The 21266-nt window shown below is 38.5% G+C and overlaps 4 protein-coding genes across 5 annotated transcripts; 2 read left to right on the plus strand and 2 right to left on the minus strand.

The window, feature by feature from the left end:
• Positions 1-430: 430 nt before the first annotated feature.
• LOC137246203 (CAAX prenyl protease 1 homolog) lies at positions 431-2646 on the minus strand. The gene is made up of 2 exons (XM_067777288.1): positions 2352-2646; positions 431-2000 (listed from the first exon to the last, which is right to left on the minus strand). Exons 1-2 carry the CDS (start codon positions 2442-2444, stop codon positions 726-728), a joined length of 1368 nt encoding a protein of 455 aa, XP_067633389.1. The 5' UTR covers positions 2445-2646; the 3' UTR covers positions 431-725.
• Positions 2647-3358: 712 nt separating this feature from the next.
• On the plus strand, positions 3359-15653 carry mute (muscle wasted). Of its 2 annotated transcripts, XM_067770596.1 has the most exons (16): positions 3359-3405; positions 3481-3600; positions 3668-3821; positions 3881-4171; positions 4233-4575; positions 4635-4706; positions 4760-5903; positions 5964-5990; positions 6068-6413; positions 6473-6601; positions 11702-12830; positions 12894-13027; positions 13087-13415; positions 13549-13720; positions 13776-14052; positions 14257-15653. In XM_067770596.1, exons 2-16 carry the CDS (start codon positions 3485-3487, stop codon positions 15477-15479), a joined length of 5886 nt encoding a protein of 1961 aa, XP_067626697.1. In that variant the 5' UTR covers positions 3359-3405; positions 3481-3484; the 3' UTR covers positions 15480-15653. The 2 variants fall into 2 exon arrangements, with proteins under 2 accessions (XP_067626697.1, XP_067626696.1); XM_067770595.1 differs by having other exon boundaries at positions 3378-3600.
• On the minus strand, positions 7819-8530 carry Ufm1 (Ubiquitin-fold modifier 1). The gene has a single exon (XM_067770597.1). It carries the CDS (start codon positions 8249-8251, stop codon positions 7991-7993), a length of 261 nt encoding a protein of 86 aa, XP_067626698.1. The 5' UTR covers positions 8252-8530; the 3' UTR covers positions 7819-7990.
• Positions 15654-18163: 2510 nt separating the features above from the next.
• LOC137243204 (glyceraldehyde-3-phosphate dehydrogenase 2) lies at positions 18164-19361 on the plus strand. The gene has a single exon (XM_067770598.1). The coding sequence runs from the start codon at positions 18272-18274 to the stop codon at positions 19328-19330; it is 1059 nt and encodes a 352-aa protein (XP_067626699.1). The 5' UTR covers positions 18164-18271; the 3' UTR covers positions 19331-19361.
• Positions 19362-21266: the final 1905 nt, after the last annotated feature.

Consider the following 21266-nt stretch of genomic DNA (forward strand, 5'->3'; position numbering starts at 1 on the left):
GGTGATTGGGTACACGTTATTTTCAATTTCCAACATCCAAAGACATGTTTAGCTGTGTTGATCGGAGACCAATACATTCCGACAGCTTAAAATACAAATATAATTGAAAAATATAAGTTCCAAATTTTGTTGCCTTAAGCTGGGAGCACTGAAGGATTGGAAACGCGTCCTTTCCAACCTTCCTTAAATGTCTGGCTCCCAGACTCGTCCGTTTGTCACGCCAATAAATATGCTGATCGGAATCACATGGCATTCCAAAAGCATATTCAATAGAAATAAGTGATATAATAATGAATTGTACTTAGTAGTTTAAGTTTTAGGCCTAAACAGCCGTAATAATAAATAAATTAAAAAAATTAAATTAAATTAAAAGATGTGCTAATCTAATTATCTCTACGAGAACTATAAAAATGCATAATAAGCAAAAGGTAAATATTAAACATCATTTATTTTGCTTGAAATTTTTAAATGCATGTATTTTCTTTTAATTACATACAATATAATTTGTACAAACAACGTACAATTTACAAAGTACTACAACGATAGTAAAAAAAATTTAAAAAATGCATACAAAAATTTGTTGTTTTTTAGTTTAAATCGGTGCGAGACTAGTACAGTCGAATGACACTGCATTTTACGTCTAAAGCTTGCTTGAAATAAGAATATCAGCGCCACGGCATGTACATGAGTACATTGAATCAAACAAAAAAAATATTCAAATTACTTTAATTTTCCTTCTTTGTTTCTGCGTCTTGCGCATCCAATTCATTTAGACGATCCAGACGTTGTAAAAGTGTTGGATGTGAATGATTGCAAGCCGAATACAACCAATCATACACCGGGAAGCCCAAATTATCTAAATTCAATTTGATTAAGGCCTGTCCCAGCTGTTTAGAGAAACCCAATCCATGTGCAAATTCATCCGCTTGGTATTCAAAGTAACGTGAGAGAGTAGTCATAGCGAAATTCACGACAGCATTATAAGGCGCCATAACATACGTGAATACTACAAGCAAGCCAACTATTATTGGACGTGTACCAGGTGCGAAACCGACCGCTTCGTAGAATGGACCATAGGTGAAACAGTAACCAAATACAACAAATAATAAAAGTAAATGTACTTGAGCGATAATAATATTTTTAGTTACATGACCACATTTCCAATGGCCCAATTCATGACCGAGCACAGCCAAGACTTCTTCATTGGTGCAACCTTTACCCTTGTCTTCCTCTTTCAAATCAGCATCATCTGGTTTACCTTTGTTGAGTAGTAATGTATCGAAAAGTACAATACGCTTGGAGTTCCATAATCCATAGAAGTATGCATTACTATGTGATGAACGTTTTGAACCTTCCACAACATATAATTTCGTTAATGGAAATTTTAGCGTAGCGGCAAGATCTTCAATTGATTGACGTAGTGGTCCCTTTTCTAATGGTGTATACTTATCGAATAGTGGCGCAATGAATATTGGATAAATGGTGAGTAATATCAACGACGTTACACCTGTAAATACCCATAACCAAATAAAGAATTGGTCGCCACCATTTTGTACAATCCATACTGTAGCCGATATAATGGGTATCATAAGTGCTTGTGCAACAATGAAGCCCTTCACTTGATCCCAAGCGAAAAAGGTCCAAGTTTGTTTATTGAAACCATGTTTCTCTTCCAGTACAAATGTTGAATAGATTTTAAAGGGCATATTTTTGAATGTGCCGATGATATTTGTGATCACACCAAATAAACAACTTATGATTATTTCATTTTCTGTGTTCAAGTGCATTACGCGCGCCAAATCAATGGCCCAAGCCCATTGTACAGCAATAAAGCCGGTATAGAGTTCAATGCACATTAAAATAACATCCTTTATAATGGCACTGAATACGCCAAAATTAGCTCTATCCAAGCCGTAAAGACGTGCTTTATGGAATGTTTCAGCGCTCATGAAGTATTTCAACTCTTTGGGTACCTTCACAGCAGTTTTGTAAACATTGATCTAAAATGTATAGAGAAACATAAAAAGTTAAAAAATGACGTGTATTTTATAATAGTAAGATGATGCCACAAGCCGGTGATCTAGTTTTTATATTACTATCTAAAAAAACTTAATTTTTGAGCAAATCGTTATCTTGTTGCAACACATAGCTTTGGTGCATACCGCAATATGTAATTTTTGCACATACTAACTACATATATATGCATAATCAGGACGCATCCCCAGAACAAAAGGTAAGGTGAGCCCCCGCCGGCTAAATCCGACGTCTATCTTTTGTGACCCTATACTCTTCATATAGAAGGGCATATGGCCTGTTAATTTGTTTTACTTTTGTTGTAACAAACTAATTACCTGACGATAAGTGATGTAAATATCAAATATATTTTCTAATAGGATAACGCCCAGGACGCTACATAACACAATATCTGACGCTGGCATATCCATTTTCGTCCTCCTTTTTGTAAGATTCCTTGGAGTGGGTTGCTTTTCACGGATACTTTCTGGGGCTGACAAGTATTTGAATATTTTAAAATATTTGGTTTATTTATGAACAATGGTATATTTATGAATAAAATGCAGAAAACCCACGATTTTTCACCTATGCACAGGTAAAAAAGACAAGCGTCGTTGAAAATGTGAGCAGTCAACAGCTGTCAACTGTGAACTCGTATTATAGGGCTGCCAGCTCATTAAAAAAATGTACAAATAATTATGGCGGGAAACTAGGGGTTGAAAACAAAAGTGCATCCCTGCTTGAAATTTTAATTTTTGCCAAATATAGATGGATATCTATCTAATAGATAGGGGAAAGATAGATATCTATCTTTGACTTTTGCTTCGCTTTGGTTCCAACATTTCCAGTGCTACATTATTTCGATTTTGTTGCGATTCTTCGCTTTAACCCTTATTTCAAAAGAAAACAAGCACTTTCTTTGCCTTGGCGCGGCCCAGTGTTCTTAACGATGGATCCGCTTACTGCATTTTAGCAAGTCGTACGAGCGGACATAAATTGAGTTCATCAGTCACAGCGAACCATCGGCCCAATTCCACTTTGACCACATTCGAACTAATTAAAATGTTCTCAATCCATTGGCAACGCCACAGCAAAACAAAAGAAATCCAATATACACAGTTTTTCATGGGTAGGCGATCAGCTTTTCCAAATATGTGAAACGTTTATTTAAACTTTTCTTTTATAAAACATTTACTTTGTATGACAACAAATATAAATTTTCAATCTCTGACAAAATCGTAACTTGTCGTGTTAAGCTACGCCATCTTCTAACCAGCAAAAAATCGAATGTATATGGGGCTTAACGCGTATTTTCAAAATTTTTTTCACTCCACTGTGGACGGTGAACAGTTGCCGCTAAAGAAGAAGAAAAATCATTTCAGATTGTAAAAGGTCCCGTATATTTACCAAAAATATCGCGTTTTCAAATGGTTTTTATATATAATTAACTTAATATTAATATATCAGAAACATGCCAAGTGGAAGTGCTAAAAAGCAAAAGGCTGTTAACGATTCAGCGAAAAAAAATAGCAATTGTTCGGCACGTAGTGGTAGCAGCACCCCGGGTAGTGGCAGAGCGCGTAAAAGGTTTGTTTGGATCACAAAATACAGGGTTATTGGCAATTTTCAGAACTAATAATTTTTATATGTATAGAAAACGCTGTGAGGTGCGAAGATTTAGCGAAAGTGATTTGGAGTCCGAATTAGAAGATTGTAATTTAGAAGATGCGGTTGCAATTGAAAATAAGCTACGCAAGGTAGCAAAGGATAACGACTTAAGCGATGAGGAAATGCGACGTTTATTGCAGGTAAATTCCGTTGGAAAGATGTAAGTAATCAATTACTGAGCAACTAATTTTACCTGCAGAAATTTGTTAAAAATGAGCACATACTAGCATTGGTAACACTCCAAGCTGAAGGTGAGCTGGCACGCGAACGTCAAGATTCTAATGAACAACCAGCTATTATAATTACTGACACACCTTCAGTGCCAAAATTAACGCGTGCTAAGGCACGCGAATTAAATAAAACGCCTGGTATTACATTGTCTCCTTTAAATTGCGAAAGTAAAGAACCGGAGATTGCTTCACTCATACAAGAAGAGCTTCATTCGGATGAAGATGATGAGGAATATGTGTTTAAAGAAGAGGATTTTGCTGTGAGCAGACAATTATGTTTAGTTTTGTAATTTGTAATATAACATGCTGTTTTGTTTACAGTCCGATGAAGACACCAATACCTCAACCTCAGATATGGATTCTAATCCTAGAACACCACAAACGCCGCTATCACAAGCTGAAATAGGCGAATCTCCTGTTAAGTTCACCGCTGACGGCTGCTTTAAAATACCATTGGAAAAACCAAAGGGAACACCAGTGCGTGAGGATGTGCGTATAGCAGCACGTACGCGCTCCAAGTTATGCCTGCAACAAACAACTATTGAAGATATTGAATCCGAGTTCGTGCCGCCAGATGTGGAGCAAATCGATTTGCAAGATATGGATTTCGCAGCAAATGATGAGGATTGGATGCAATTTTTGAATGATTTTACAAAACCTTTAAGTAATTACTTAATAGCGATAAAGGGGAAAACGTAATAACACATAATTTTTAATTTACAGATTCAAGCTTCATCACCGATGACGACGATCTTGTCAATGATCCGGAATATGTGGCGGCAGAAAGGATAACAGGTTTGTTGTGCATTTTGGTGTTCTAGTAGTGATTTCAACACATTTTTCTACAGAGGATGCGGAAGAGTTGCGTGATATTAATATTCCAAAAAATGAACTCACTGAGCTCGTAGCCGAGCTATTCGAAGGCTTACTTAACGAGGGTATATCATTAGAGAGTGTTGAATTAGATACACCGCAAAAGTTTTTAGAAAGTAGTTTAAATCAAACAATCGCATCGGATGCTAATAATATTAGCGCCGCTGCGTTAGAAAACCCCGCTAAACAATCAAATGAATCACGTAGTCATGTCACACGTCAACTCAATTTTGATAATGCAACAACACCGCAACGTGTAATGCATGAACAAAGCCAAACCTATGTCAACGATGTACCACCACTGATTCCTCTCAATGGTTCAGTGAATGTCACCCAAAATTGTTATTCTTTTCAACCAGTTGTTATGTCTACTCCTGCTCCGAGTATTCCACAGCGTACAGTTGGAACTTCTGAAACCCAGCTACAAATACCAGTAGCATATTCGAATAGTCCGGAGCGTGCAGCATCACAGGTGGTAACTTTACCCAACATATCGGCTGATCTAAATGCAGACCCTGAATGGATAGCTGTAAAAATTCCTGGCCAAAATAATTCTTATCAATTAGCGCGCGTTATTCCGGCGGCCAATGCATTTGGACCACCACCGCTAGCTAGAATACAACCCCAAAAACCGTGGGTGCCTACCACTCAGCACCCAAGGCCACAGTCGCTGGTTAAAGCTCCATCAGAAGATACACGTTATGGCATGCCTTACGACACGAATTTCACCTATGAGTATATTTCTACCAGAAAACATATATACGCGGAATATAAAACGAAATATGAAAAGCTAAGTTTGCTGTCCAAAAATCCTCCACCACAGAGGGAAGAGGAGGTAACAAATGATGGAGTGGGCTTTACCAAATATCAGCATGATTTATTACAACAACAATTACGTATACATGTACAAATGTTAACACAAACATTTTTACAAACTTACTCACACCCCATCTATTGGAGATTTGCGCCTAAAGTGAAAGGTATGTTAACAGAGTTGGAACAACGAGCGCAGCATGATGCGTCATATAATGCTTGGAACCTTAAACCGGCAATGAAATTATTAGCAGAATGGGAAGATGATTTGAAGAAGGATACGCCAGAGAATAAGGAGATGATGAAGTAAGTAGTACTATTATAAAAGAATACAATTTGTTGTACTACTTGCGTTACTCTTTACAGATTTATACACAAAGAAATTCAGTTGACGTAAGTGTTATCTAGCGCTGAAATCTAAATCCTCTAGTTTTAATTTTTTACCTTTTTTTCAACCATGAATTTCACAGCAATCGCAATAGTCGTCAGGTGCTACGTTTTCCAGCGCGTATTATGGATATGATGTTAAACAGTAAAGTATTTATGTATCCACAATACCTGCCACGCATACCTTTCTCTTCTCGTGGTACAAAGTATGAAATGTTTTCACCAGCTGAGGAGCAGCTGCTGGCTATGGGTTTGGAAAAACATATTAAACGTATACGCGAATCTGGTGAACGGATATCGAAAAAGACTACTGAACTTAAAAAAGCTGTTTTGCGGCTAGCTAAAGATACTGTATTTGGTAAGTCGGCTAGACGTATATGGGCGCAAATAAAAACCTTGAGAAATGCAGATTATTATAATCCAGTGAAGGTTAGTCGCTTCTTATTGAAGGGTATTTTCAAAATAATCGCCAATTTCTAATATTGCAGTATTACTTTGAACATAAACGCGCGCCCCCAGTTGAACATGAACTTATTACATTTACGAATAACAGAGTATATCCGCCCAAGAGTCGTTACAAGGAGTTGCCGTTGGCTTGGCAAACTCATTTGGATGGTGTGAGTACTTTCGAAAATAGTTTACTTCATATGACCATGTTAATCGCAGAAGGGCGTCAGGTTTTCTTTTGAGAAAACTAGGTATACTACCAGCGTCCTCAGTTGACTTTAGCTCGACCCTGGCGCAACATGTCCCGACTTAGATTTCAATATGATCCCAGCAAGGGGTTATAGAACGAACCTTGAGTTGGCAACATTGTTCAACCGACAAATTCAGTCAAAAATTGTGTTTTTTTGTTTTTTGAGATTTGATATACAGCAGTTTCTTGATTTTACGAACACCATCATTTTTTTTTTGTAAAATCGAATACCATACCATTTTTCATATATTCTTGATTAAAATAGCTAAAATAACCAGAGAAAGTACACGTGTTTTTTAAAACTTGTATTACTCAAATAACAAATGCAAAAAAAGAAAAAAATCATTTCAGAATGGTTATCACCGTATAGCATACATACATATTGCATATTTTAGCTTAGGTGTATGCTCAGAAAAGTTGTTCGAACAATATCATGTGCCTAATTCAGCAAGACAGTATTTAATGTTTAAAATGTTTATGTAAAAAATTGGTTAATCATTGTTTGTTTGACAGGAATATTGAGGTAACTGTTTACTGCAGCTTTTTACAGCTCCGTCAAAACAACCAAATTTGAAGCCTCAACATTGTTTTGCTTTGCCCACCGAATACACGTGCCAATACTTTCAATAGCGTCTGTATGCTTAACTCTTGGCTCTTCAATTAAAATTTATTATGGTACAAAACACAAAATTTGTTAGTTGTTTGTACAACCAAGTACTGTCGATGCACGTTTGTTCGTACTATAAAGTACTCAATGTAAAACTTTTGAATGTTCGTAAAATCGAAATTTCGTAGAATCGAATGTTCGTAATATCAAGAAACTGCTGTAATGGCTGGAAACGTTTGATTCCACTGCAAGTTAACTGCAATCTTGACAAATAATTCAAAAATAGTATTGTAGAATTAGTTCTTGACAAAAGTTCCAAGCTTGATATTCTTCCAATAGTCAAAAACCTTCATCGTATCAATAGTTAGGTGCGAGAGTTGTGGAAACGACCCAGAATAAAATTGGTGTTTGCTATATTAGAGAACTACATTTGAACTCGAATCTATATTTTAGGTCTATATTTATGGTCTAATTAGTTGGTACAAAATTGGGTTAGCTATCTAAAATAAAAAAAAAAAAAAAAATAAAAATAAGATTCCCAACTTTGTATTGGTTGATTCAACATTCTTCAATTTACTTCCTTTATATTAGGCCCATTTCATATTTGTCAAATTTCATCACAAAAATTTTGCATTTAACTAATTTCAAAATTAAAAAAAAAAGAATCTATTGTAATTACAATCACTAAGCAAACTTCAATTATTAATATCCTCCGACACGATCTCTTGGTATCAAACGTAATTCTGACCCATGCTTCAAAAATACATTGCCTGCTGTTTGCTGAGGACTAATGCCAATACCATCGTCTGTTATGATAGCACTTGTTGCCGCTGGCACTTTGAATTCTTCTGCTGCAAATTTAAGCACAGCGGTGAATGGTGTAGCTTCTGGTACGCTTAGTACTTTAAACGGCAACTTAGGATCCGATGTTAGTGTTATTTTGAAGGTTACTTTCGAACTCATGATATATGATGGAGCTCCACTGATCTTTTACAAAATAGTTACAGATGACAGCTTTGGCTTCTTGGGAGGCTGTGACGTGGTCACTTTTAACACGTTTTTCTCAAATTCTTATGTTCGATATTTCACCAAAATGTTTTCTCCTATTGTAAGGGATTAAGACTAAAATGGTCACAAATTTTGTTTAGGAAATTGTGGAATGTTAGCTATCAAAAAGGTTATTTATTTGCCAGCTTGCAGATCCGTCCAATAATTCGCTTTCCATTTGTCTATTGTGAATCACGATGATAAATCGATAGTTTACATTGTTATCGGAAACTTGGTAGGACAAGTTTTTAGCATAAAATGGTGTTCACACGGCACTTAATTGAGCTTCGAAATAATTAAATTATAACTGTTTTTTTTTACTTCTATATACGTTTACGCGGAGCAGTTTACGGTACCCACCGAAATTTGGGCCAAAATTTTCGAGTGAGGTATCAAAGGACGCGTATTCACGTCTAGATCAAGAATCCGAAAACCGTTCAAAAGATATTAACGAAAAACCAAAAAAAGACCCGCGGGTCCCTCCAAAACCGGGGGTGGGATCCATAGTATTTTTGCGCAGAACACCTTTCTGCGTTGGCGGCCTTCGGCCGCGCTTATACAAAATAACCCTGGGCTACGCCATGCCAAGTCCGGGTGTGTGGTATAACCGTGGCTACCGCCACGGTGATGCACAATTTTTTTTGTGGGTACAAAACAACAACCACATTAAAATCGCCAACTTCAACTGCAAATATCTCCGGACAGAGATAAAATTTTTCTGCCTTCGGATTATTGTCCTCGAGATTAATACGCGTCTTTTGATACCTCACTCGAAAATCTTGGCCCAACTTTAGGGGGGGTACCGTAAACTGCACTACTACCGTTTACGCTTAAGCTTTATATAGACTGCTAAGCGACAAACTGTAAATACACTTCTGAAATGCTGCGCATAAAATTTGTCCTACTAAATTTCAATACGCATTATACTCAGATGTAACTGAAATATATGTCTATAGCCGTGTTTTTTTTACACGCGTATACGTTTCGTTTGCGCGTGAAAAAAAACGCCTATCCTCGCTTAGATAATGCCTAGGAGACTCATCTAGCGGCTGTGGGTAAATAACTAGCTACAGCAACAGGGTGTACCGAAAAGCGGAGGCACAACCCTCTGTTGTATTTCTGTGCATAACATATAGCTGAATCAGTTGTGATAGATAGTGGACGCGCATAGAATACATGGAATTAGTGCAGAGGGTGAAACATGGACACATACATCTGAGTATAATGCGTATTGAAATTTAGTAGTACTAATTTTATGCGTAGCAATTTTGGAGGTGTATTTAAAGTTTGTCGCTTAGCAGTCCATATAAAGTTTAAGCGTAAACGTATATAGACGTGAAAAAAAAACAGATTATGTTTCACCATCTACACTAATTCTATGTATTCTATGTGTGCACAATTCATCGCAACTGATTCAGCTATATGTTATACCCATAGCGGAACGATACAAGGTGGCAGCATGGTGGCATACCTACAAACATAAATAAAAATCCCCTGTACTTTGTTTTTGTAAATTCGTTGGACAAATGTCAAAATCGTACTCCGCCGGAAGTTGACGTATCAAATCAAATAAAAAAAGTTTATAATCAGCTGATCCATGCTACCACCTTGTATCGTTCCGCCATGGTTATACCCTATGGCCATCAGAGGGTTGTATCTCCGCTTTTCGGTACACCCTGTGCTGTAGCTAGTCATTTAACCACTGTCGCTAGATGGGTCTCCTAAGCATAAAGCTGGAGTCATTGGTGCCGTTTGTCGTATCGCTGTAGTCGTATCCCTAACGTAATCAGCTGTTTATCGTTACGACGGTAAACCAAAACCCAATTGGTTGGCTACGATACGGTTACGACCTTAGCGGCACCAATAATCGATTGCATTGATTCTCATAAGGTTGGTCGAATCAGCTGTTATAAGGCTACCGATACGGTTACCGATAAAGCACCAATGTCTTCAGCTTTATCTAAGCACAAATCACACACAGAAGATTGTGCATTCACGAGTTCAAAATTGCTTCGTTCTGGCATCTACGTCACACTTGACTCCTTGAGCGAATGAAAGAGAGAGAAAAAAAAACTAAAGCTAAAGGAAAATCACGTAAAAATCGCCCATAAAAACAGCTGAGATTTTGTTTACATGCGCAATGCGTAATCCTGTGTGTGGGCTTTGTGTTATCTAAGCGAGGATAAGCGTTTTTTGTTACGCGCAAACGTAAACGTATACGCGTGTGAAAAAAAAAACACGGCTTATGAATTTTTTTTAAGAACAGCCTTTCCAAAATTTGCGGCAATAAGTTTCAACAGGGTTTCCGCTAATAGAAGTCGGGAGAGTTGCCAAAATACGCGTCCTAACCTCGATATCAATAACTTAATGGCAAAAAAACGCGATTCTATCAAGGTATATACACAAAAAAAAAATAAAGAAAAATTACCCAGTCGTCTACAAAAATGTTTGAAAAACGGTATTGAGCAAATGAATGAATCGAGCAGCGATTAAACAGGTGATGAAGGCTGTTTAATATTTATTACGTTCCAATGAAGCGTGATCCAGATACGGATAGAAATTTAACATGTAAATGCAACCACAAATTTATCCATATGGTTCACATTCCTCGTGTTCCAATGAAACATGAACCAGATACAGATAGAGATATAGCATGCAAATGCAACAACAATGTGAATCATATATCATCATGTTTCATTGGAACACGAGGATTGTGAACGTTTTTTTTACCACAAATCACACTCAGAAGATTGCGCGTTCACGAGTTCAAAATTGCTTCGTTCTGCGCATCTACGTCACACTTGGCTGCTTGAGCGAATGAAAGAAAGAGAGAAAAAAAGAGCTGAAGGAAAATCATGGTTCAACTACATACCGGTTGGCTCATCTGTAAAGCAACAAAATATGTCTGTTCAAATTGTCAAAATCTGTGTATTGGGGTTGGTGCGAATGGTATGGAATGGAAACATAAATCTTAGCAGTTTTTGTATGTGTAAGTAAAATGTTGCCAATGTGTTGGTTTCATTTTGAGTTTGCCATCTCTTTTTGACAATCCCTTCGACCATGCAATGACATAAATAAAATCAGCTGATGAGATGAGCCAACCTGTACATAATTGAACCATGAGGAAAATAACGTAAAAATTGTCCATAAAAAACAGCTGATCTTTTGTTTACATGCGAAATCTTGTTTGGGTGATTTGTGGGCCTCTTGTATGAATTCACAATGATCCTTCACTAAACTCACAATTGTCGCTGTCACAATTGTTTATATTTCAGAATTTTGACAACAGCTGCGCAGTGAAATTACAGTCTCAAAAAAAAATGGCCATTCTGTTCTAAATTTGTACTACTATTGTTATCATTACAGAAACGGAAAAGAGATAGAGTGGTTAAAGCCTCTGAAGCTGCTGGTGCATCATACTTGCAGTTCGTACGCGAGGCCTTAGGGGAAGAGATACAATTGCCCGATAGCGGAGCTGCAGCGGTAACACCAAATGGCAACGAGTCCGCCTCATCTTGGTTTATGGAAACAGGGAGAATAAATTGCAAAAACAAAACGGGATACAAAAGTAGTTTCGCGAATAGCGTTACAATAAATGTGAATTACAATTTCAGTGGATCTGTGGTTACAAGCGGCGTCCCACAATCGCCTAATACAAATGCACCAAATGCAGTTGCTTCACGAGCAGAAACTCCACTTGTTAACCACCAAGACTCATTGAATAATAGCATTGTTGAATGCATTCAAAGTGAAAGTCAACACATTAACAAAGATGTTGTATCTTTTAATTTCGATTGGCGAACAAGAACACTGCAACCAATAGTTACATCACCAACAAATAATGAAAATATACATACCCCAAGTACACATAGAGTTAGCCAATTGCATGGAGTTACAAATACACCAGTAGGGAATAAACTACGTTATCACAAATCTAAAAATAAAAATACATCGAAACGTACCAAAGCATCTCGCTATTGGACAGTAATTCGTTCCAATCGAATATTTGCACGTTACCAAAAGAGAAGAAGACAATTAAGAAAACGCTTTCTAAGGCTATTAACTTCCCATCGGGAACATTTGAACAAAAAAGAGCTACCTTACAAGAATACGCCGATTGTCCTACGCGTTTATAGATATTTTAGAGCTTTAGAACTGTATACAAATTTATTAGGTGAACTTAAAATGGCTTGCCGCAATGCAGCGAATACTGGCAGTGAGCCTACTGCCAATGAGCATCAATCTGTAAGCAACAATACATACTCTACAACACAAAAACAGCAAGAACTTGTGCCAACATCAAAATTTTGTGTACATAATACACAATCTTCATATTTTGGTAAACGTTCACGTGCTCATGTGGGACAACAACAACAAACGTTAGATGAGGAAGCAAATGCGGTTTCACGCAGCAAAAAAGCAAGCCGGCAGGAGGAGAATTTCAGGCATATGTTGTTACCCGATACGCCTGAGGATGCAAATCGTAAAGATGCGAGTAAGTACATACATAAAACTAAATAATATTTGAAAGTATGTTGACTTATATATTTCATTGCAGTTTATGCTTTTAATTTCTATGAAAAAGTAGAAGAAGCTTTGAAAGCCTCAAATCGTGCAGAAGACTGCAAAAGATTTAATCACATTCTCAAAACCTTTGACCCACACCGGGATAAAGTTTCTGATTTGTACTACGTTAGTATAATCTTATTATATTTCGAACGAGTTTAAACGTTTTATTTTATTTCACACAGAAATTAGAACGCCTCTTTCTGCCCGAACATCCCGAACTGGCTGAGGTGTTTTTGACATTTTTGTTGCCCTCCGAGGCAGCAGAGATAGGAAAATTCTTTGAGCATTTCATGATTAACAACATGACAACTTTCATTAATAAATTAAATATTTATTTTAATAAACAACCTGCGCAAATACGTAAAATTTATAATAGCCTTGCGGAGCTTGCAGAAGATCCAGAGGTGACTATGAAAAAAGTCGAAACCAAAATCTTGCCACTCCTTAAAGGCAATCAATTTCTTATCGATTGGTTCTTGCAACAGTTCGCCGAAGCTAAGCCACCAGAGAGGTATGTGAATTGGGAAATATCATATGTTAATACATAACTCAATATTAACAATGAAATAAATGCCATACCATTGCCAAAATTCTTAATTTAAGTATGTACCCAAATCAATTGATTATATTTAAATTTTTTTTAGAATATTTACTGCCACTGAACAAGTAAATTTGAAGGAAGTCGAGATGAGACCAAATTTGTATGAGTCTTTAAACGATCCCCATGATGCTGCAGCATCGTGCTGTGAAATTCAACAACAGCAGCAGCAACTGCATCCACTGCAAACAAGTCAAGCTAACAACTGCCAATTAAGAGTAAGCTAATCGTAAAAAGAATAAGATTGCGTTACACAATTTTTTCCTCCCACAGTATATTAATGGACGCATCTTCTATGGCAATAAAATGACCCTTCCCGCCAAGCTTTCTTTCATGGCGACTAACAGCAACACACAAGTAGATAACACAAACGATTGTGATATGGAAGATTTGTTAGAGCAAGCAATGCCTGAATGTGTACATGGAATACGTGAGCATGGAGAGAAACGTCTTACTGCCGCAGTAGATAAAGCAGCTGAAGCCAATGCAGCAGCAGCCGATTGTAGCAGCGATGATAATGAACGATCTGAAGAGGAAGATGTTTCGAAAGGTAAGTTACTTTTGTATGAAGTGGAAGTTTTTAGAAGGTTTCATGCAGAGTTAGGATTGTCAGCTAAATATTTTGAAACTAAATGATTATTTAAAAGTATATAAATACTACAAAAGATATTTAGTGGAAAGAAAGTTTCACTTACAGTATATAAATATGTAGCTTAAGTTAAACTTCTTAATACTTGGTAAACTAATTTTGCAGTGCTCATCATTGATACGACCAACGAGGACGATAGCAATTCATCAATAGAAACTTGTGATGATGCCGCCTTGCGTGTACATGCAATGCGTCTTAATCCCTCATATTATGGCAATACATGCTTTGCGCCAGTTACCAGCACACCAAATACTAATATCTGTAATCAAGCCTCACATCACCATCAAAATGCCAAGAGATCAATCTTGAATTTTAACGATGATGGTAAAGCAATCTCACCACGGAAACATCCAACACCAGGTTCCACCAGCGCAAGTACAAATAATAGCAGTTCAGCGATTATATGCATATCGCCAAACGTTAATGGTTCTGCATCGTCTTGCAACACCATACATGCTAGCGCCGGATGCAGTTTGATCTCTGGGGAAAGCGATGGTAGTACACAAATGTCCACACTACAGCAGCTCCGTGATAGACGTAAATCACCCACCAAAAAGAGTCGATCGCCTTTAAGTGGTGCACCACGGACTCGTCCAAATATGCAACCAATGGTTGTTATATATGAACGAAACTCTGCAATCGCGTGTGCCAAAAAGTTAAAATCTTTAATCGAAGAAGAGGATAATGAGAGCGAAATTGATAATAAGGAACGTTTAGGAATAGTCGCATGTGTGAAACATACGACAAGTGGTGGAAGTATCGTATTAGACGCACAACCGAACCCAACAGAAGAAAGTGGCAGTGTTGTCAAAGTACAGCCAACTGAAACGCGTTCAGCCTCACCGCATACACCACCTTTGCTCACCATCACCAAGGTAGAACAAATTGATAATTCCGACGATATGGAATTTATTCCCGAAAACGCTGAAGTAACGCATTCGCTGTCCGAAGCCTGCATTAATACACTACAGCAATCATCGGAGGATATTGTTCAAAAAGAAGCGCCAGGAGCAACAGAGAGTGAAAGTTATACTGAAGACTGTAAATTGGATGTTGTTGCTACATTAGCTACGTCGTCTAATACGAATACCTCTCATATGATGTCAACAAATCATATAACGATTGCGCCATCACAGAATACGACTAATACAGCTTGGACACGTGAAGAGGATAAACTTATATTGATTGAGATGAAGCTGAGCGCAGGCGTTGAGCTTGAACAGCTTTTTAAACGCATGCAGGGGAAACTACCAGCACGTTCGCTGACTGAAATTAAAGGACGTTATCAGTTTTTAATGGATTTCTTGTCTAAGTTGCAAGGCAAATAAATTATGTACTTGTTTAAAAATTGCCTAGCTTAATAAGGTTTACTTATCATTTATTGTGTTTGAATTCGTAATTTTATGCATCTTTAATCAAAAGAAATGGTTTTGAAATACATAGATGTAGACATACATATGTCTTCATTAAAATATATCTTGATTTTGGGCGATTTTTCCGTACATTTTTTTGTCAGTTATATTATATTAAAAAGAATACTAGTTAGTGTTCGTTATCGATGTCTTATTGTTGTTGTTATTGCTATTGTGTTAACACGGATTCGCCCCATTCAATAGGCGCGACCACTCACAAACTGCCATCAAAGTCCTCTAACGGGAGTCTAAGGAAACTAACAGTTGCAACAGGGTTGGCATATGACGTTACTGTTAGAGGCGTAGATTCCAAATTACAATTGAAAGATGGTTGATGTCATGTGGAGAACCGTCGCATGCAAAACATACATAGCGTATGTCGGTGTTGATTCTGGACAATTAAGAGTTTAACGTTTTATAGTATTCAGAACGAAGTTGGACCTGAGTGACTGCCTCCCTTGGTTGTCTGCTTTCTTCTGCAAGCGATGATAGCCTTTATTGATATCTAGGCTCACCGGGTGCGACCCTCCGAAATTGTCTTCCTAACTGACTTGCAATATAGCTGCCTACCTAACATAAGTGGAGCCCAGGAAGTACGCTGCTTTGACAGGATTGAGCCAGACGCGTATATTCTCTCAGTAGAGATGCGTATATTAACAGGGGACCTAAGAGGTTCAAGGTGGTCATATCAAATTGCCCCCGATATAGTCCGACTAGTATCTTAATACTGGTAATACAAGTTTCCGAAAATCACCGGATTAATATCCAGCAAAGGGCCATCCTCATCGATAATACTCCGCAAAACCTTCGGGGAGTGTCTTTGTAGCTAAAAGAAGAGGATCAGCTGCCTTAGCAGTATGAGAACGGCAGATAGTATATATTGTAGTCGTTGTTGTTGTAGCCGTGCTTCGCCCCATCCAAAAGGTGTAAACGATCTCAAATTGTACCCCAGCGGGTTAGGGGGTCAGAATACCCGCGGTAGGTATGCCTGTCGTAAGAGGCGACTTAAATACCAGATTCAAGGGGCTGTGTAGCGCAACCCTTCAGGTTGCCAGCGCAATATATAGTTTCTCCAAACCCAATTGTCAACCTCACCTATCCGCGGCGAATCCTGTTTCACTAACAGACGAAGCTCCTCATGGAACTTGGGGGTGGGGAGGTAGGGGATGGCCTGAAGGTTTAATGTGGCCACATAAATTGTTCCCGAGATGATCGGGCTAGCACCTTAATGGTGCTGTGGTACCGGAGCGTACTGGATCTGTATCCGGCAAAGGACCATCACATCGATAACACTCCCCCAAAGCCTTCGGGGAGCAACCTTATCGCTACAACAACAACAACGACATCACAAATTGTCAACAATATCCTCTAACGGGAGTTCAAGGAAACTTGCTGTCTCAACAGGGGTGGACCATAATGAGAGAACTGTTAGAGGCGTTGGTTCCACATTACAATTAAAGAGATGGTTGGTGTCATGTGGGGACACATTGCAAGCAGGGCATACAATTTTGTATGTCGAGGTTGATTCTGGATAGGTAAGAATTTAACCTGTTACACTCACGTTTCCCTAGGGAGTAGTAATTAAGTACAGTATCGATCCGTACTTGTATTAAGCAAAGAGCTGGCAGTATTTAGATCTTAAAATTCTTTAGATTTACACCTTGGTGCCACAAATATTTGCTTGCTTCCGATTTTCAATCCGGCAACGCTCGATGACTGAGGAGACGCTGATACAACGGCAACAGCTTAGGTCGCATAAAAGACCGTTGTGATACCATCGTTGCTTTAATTATATAATCATAAGATCGACCTCGCCCTTGTCTATCTTCCGGAAAACCGAAGAACATGGGGTACTGCCGCCTTGCTAGAGCAAACCTTGAACAGCTGAGCTAAATGACTCCGCTGATTCATCCTGCAAGGTACTTCAGAAGGAAGGCTTCAACTTATATTGAGAAGTTAGTCAGCCTAATGAGATCGGCTGAGTGTCTGTTATCTACCTCCGGTCAGTGGCATTTACCTACCACATAAAGTAAGTTATATCTGCTTAGCTGTTGCTAAACTGACTGGAAGTCCATCTACGAAAAGAAGAATACAGCGTATTATTCTGGTAGCATAGTCAGCGCAGTTGCCCAATCAGCCAAGAGATCCTATTGACGGTGGCCCGAGAACCAGTTTATGTTTATTCTAGAATAGTTCGTGGCGATCGAAACCGAAACTACCCTCAACCGTACAACTGTTGACCACAGAGGCCTAATTGCCGCTTGGCTATTCGTGTAAATATATAGGGGCGTTGTATTGCATCCCATCTATCGTATTCTTAATTCAACATAAAGTGATCGGACGGATGAAATTTGAGGCTAACTCAGAGCTGTTTGACAGAGTAAGGGCTCAGCCGACCCTTGAAGAATGAATACAGAAATTGTTCACCCATTTTTCGTATCAGGCGATATCAGTCCTTTTTCTTCGCTTAGAGCTGAAGCTTTGCTAACCGGGCTGAATTTGCATAGAAGCACTTTAACTTGAGCAATGGATTTTTTCCCTTGTTATGAAAAGTTTTTCAAAAAATCAAGAGGCAATACATTTTTTTTCTACTCGTTGAAGTGAAAAAAAGGGATCAAAATTTACTGAGTTCCGCTAGTTCGGCCAATACAAAATCCGCAGTGTATGAAATAACGGTAAATCCGATAAAAAACTAAGTAAAAAGAACCATGTCCAAACTCGGCATAAATGGCTTCGGGCGCATCGGACGTTTGGTATTACGTGAAGCGATACGTAAGAAAGTCCAAATCTTAGCCATAAATGAACCCTTCATCGATATCAAATACATAGCCTACATGTTGAAATATGACTCTACTCATGGACGTTTCAAAGGAAAAATTGGCGTAGATGGCAAGACACTAAAAATTAACGATCAAAAAATACAAATTTTAGCTGAAAAGGATCCCTCGAATATTAAATGGAAAGACGCGGGCGTGAAGTATGTGCTTGAATGCACGGGCAAATTCACCTCAACCGAAAAGGCATCGGCGCATTTAAAAGGTGGCGCCGAAAAGGTGATCGTCTCAGCACCTGTCGCCGATGCACCCATGTTTGTAGTGGGTGTGAATTTGGAGGCATACAAACCGGATATGAAGGTGATCTCGAATGCTTCGTGCACAACAAATTGCCTTGCGCCCTTAGCTAAGATAATACATCAGAACTTCGAAATCTGCAGCGGTCTAATGACTACTGTGCACGCAGTCACCTCATCGCAGAAATGTGTTGATGCCCCCTCACCGAAGAAATGGCGTAGTGGACGTGGCTCACTGCAAAGCATTATACCAGCCTCAACTGGCGCAGCTAAAGCGGTGGGCAAAGTAATACCCGATTTAAATGGCAAGCTTACAGGAATGGCGTTTCGGGTGCCACTTGCAGATGTTTCGGTGGTGGACTTAACTGTTAGTGTGGGTAAACCCACGAACCTTGATTGCATTAAAGAAAAGATACAAGAAGCATCGAAGGGTGATATGAAGGGCATAATGGGCTATACAGAAGATGAAATTGTATCCGCAGATATAACTTCAGATCCGCGTTCTTCCATATTCGATGCAAAGGCGAGTATAGGGCTGACGGATACTTTCTTCAAATTGATCTCATGGTATGACAATGAGTACGGCTATTCATCACGTATGATCGACTTGGTGAAACATGTTCAGAATGTGGACAAAAAGGAGAAAGGTGACAAAAAGGATAAAGGTGACAAAAAAGGAAAGAGCGAATGTGAATAATTTAGAAAAAATATTTGTTTGGGATTATCTGGCTTCAGAAATTGTAAATTTTCTCTAAAAGATATAAAATTAATAAACCTGCAATTAATCTTAGCACATTCCCATAACAGCAGAATCTAGTTACCCTAATAGCTCGAGTGATAAACTGGAGAATCGCTCATGCTTCTGCATTTTTTTAATAACCAATAGAATGTCCTCGTCGAAGTCCGTGTGCTTAGCGTCTGTTTTTTAAATGCAGTAAGTATAACGGTCAGTGAATAACATTTAGAAGTATGTACTACCCATATCGACCCTTAAATTTAAAATTATGTAGAGGGCGACGTGTGCACAGGCGGTGCGAGTGAGTACAGACGGTCATAATATATGTATCTGCTGATAAAACTGAGAAATATGGAAAGCCCTCTCAGAGATACGAAATTTTTGTTTTCACAAATGGACCCAATAAAACATGTGGAATAGGATCGATAATCTCGCCTCGCCCACATCTATGCGCCTCTAGGGCGCAAAGACAGTGTTTCATGAAAGGCATTATTTGGAGTTAGTAGCGGGGGTAGTGTTACGGATATGGCTGCTTTTGTCGGATTGAAAACCGTATGTTCCAGTTCAAGCACTTTCTGTTACTAGCCCGACTTCCACGGAACCGATTTTCCTGCATCGCCTCTTACGGCAGTCATGCCTACCGCGGCAATATTCTAAGTTCCTTAATCCGTTAAGCACAATCTGGCTTTCTCCAACAATTTTTCAGCCAAGAAATACATCCTTGACACGTTGATTGCGTTGTTATTTTGACCTACAAAAAACTCCTAGAAGGCTTAATACGTGTTACGTATGTTACCTACCCTTGCCGGATATTAATCTGGTACTCTCCGCTACTAGTACATTGTTATATGATTTTTTCTTTAACCTCAAAACTTTCGGCCCATAGATTTCAGTCGCCCTTCCGTCAGGCACACCTTAATGCGGAATTATTTTAAGCCCTTTAAATCATTGGCGGTACGTTGACACCACCTTTCTGGTCGCAGCAACAACTATGTTGGAGCCTTAACCACATTTTGCGCTGACCGACTTACGTTCAACTAAAATTATAAGGCATTGATGATTGAAAGCTAAGAAATTAAACGGCAAATTGTCGGCTTGACACGTTCTTACGGAAAAAATCAAAATTGGTTTGATTTCTACGTCCCGGGTTACGTACGTTCGTGCGTTGAACGTCAGTGAGTTTTCGTTTACATTGCAATGCTTTTGAGTGTTGAAGCTTTGAAAAAGATAAATAAAAATCATGTATGCCAACCCAGCAGCTATTTTATGACTTAGCACAATTTTCGCAATCAAAACTAATTTTTTCTCCTGACTTAACACTTTTTACTCAATATGTTTCCCATCACTCCTCCCCTTTAATGATTGAAATATAACACTAAAACTATATATTTCACAAAAAATACTATTTATTTGTCCAACTATTTCTAACGGTTCTGATCTGGACTCTTTTGCCGGATGGTGCGCGGACAATAATTTCTATTTAAATTCGGTAACGTTTTACAAGACGGTGCACCACCTAATTTTTAACGAAAATTATCAAAGGTGGTATCAAAAGAAGCGTCTCGACCTCCGTTTTTAGGATCCGAAAGCGAAAATTTAAATTTTTATTTCTGTCAAAAGATATAAGCAAAAAATCGGTTGACATTTTCATGTGGTTGTTGTTTTTTGGCAGAATTGTTGTACACACACACACATACTAATGCAGAAAGGTGTTCTGCGCGTATTTTGTTTTGATCCCCAAACCGGTGTCGGACCCACCCAGGGTAATTTTTTATAAGCGCGGCCAAAGGCCGCCAACGCAGAAAGGTGTTCTATGCAAAAAAAACTATGGATCGGGCCACATATTTCGGACCCTCTAGGGGTCTTTTTACGGTTTTTTGTAAATAACTTTCGACAG

Source organism: Eurosta solidaginis, chromosome 3 (genome assembly GCF_040869045.1).
Source record: "Eurosta solidaginis isolate ZX-2024a chromosome 3, ASM4086904v1, whole genome shotgun sequence".
Classification (NCBI taxonomy): Eukaryota; Metazoa; Arthropoda; class Insecta; order Diptera; family Tephritidae; genus Eurosta; species Eurosta solidaginis.

Coding starts and splice junctions, on each gene's coding strand:
- LOC137246203 (XM_067777288.1), bottom strand. CDS start 2,444: ATGGATATGCCAGCGTCAGATATTGTGTTATGTAGCGTCCTGGGCGTT. Junction 2,001..2,351: donor TTTACATCACTTATCGTCAG/GTAATTAGTTTG, acceptor TATACATTTTAG/ATCAATGTTTACAAAACTGC.
- mute (XM_067770596.1), top strand. CDS start 3,485: ATGCCAAGTGGAAGTGCTAAAAAGCAAAAGGCTGTTAACGATTCAGCG. Junction 13,416..13,548: donor GAAGCTAAGCCACCAGAGAG/GTATGTGAATTG, acceptor AATTTTTTTTAG/AATATTTACTGCCACTGAAC. Junction 13,721..13,775: donor CTAACAACTGCCAATTAAGA/GTAAGCTAATCG, acceptor TTCCTCCCACAG/TATATTAATGGACGCATCTT.
- Ufm1 (XM_067770597.1), bottom strand. CDS start 8,251: ATGAGTTCGAAAGTAACCTTCAAAATAACACTAACATCGGATCCTAAG.
- LOC137243204 (XM_067770598.1), top strand. CDS start 18,272: ATGTCCAAACTCGGCATAAATGGCTTCGGGCGCATCGGACGTTTGGTA.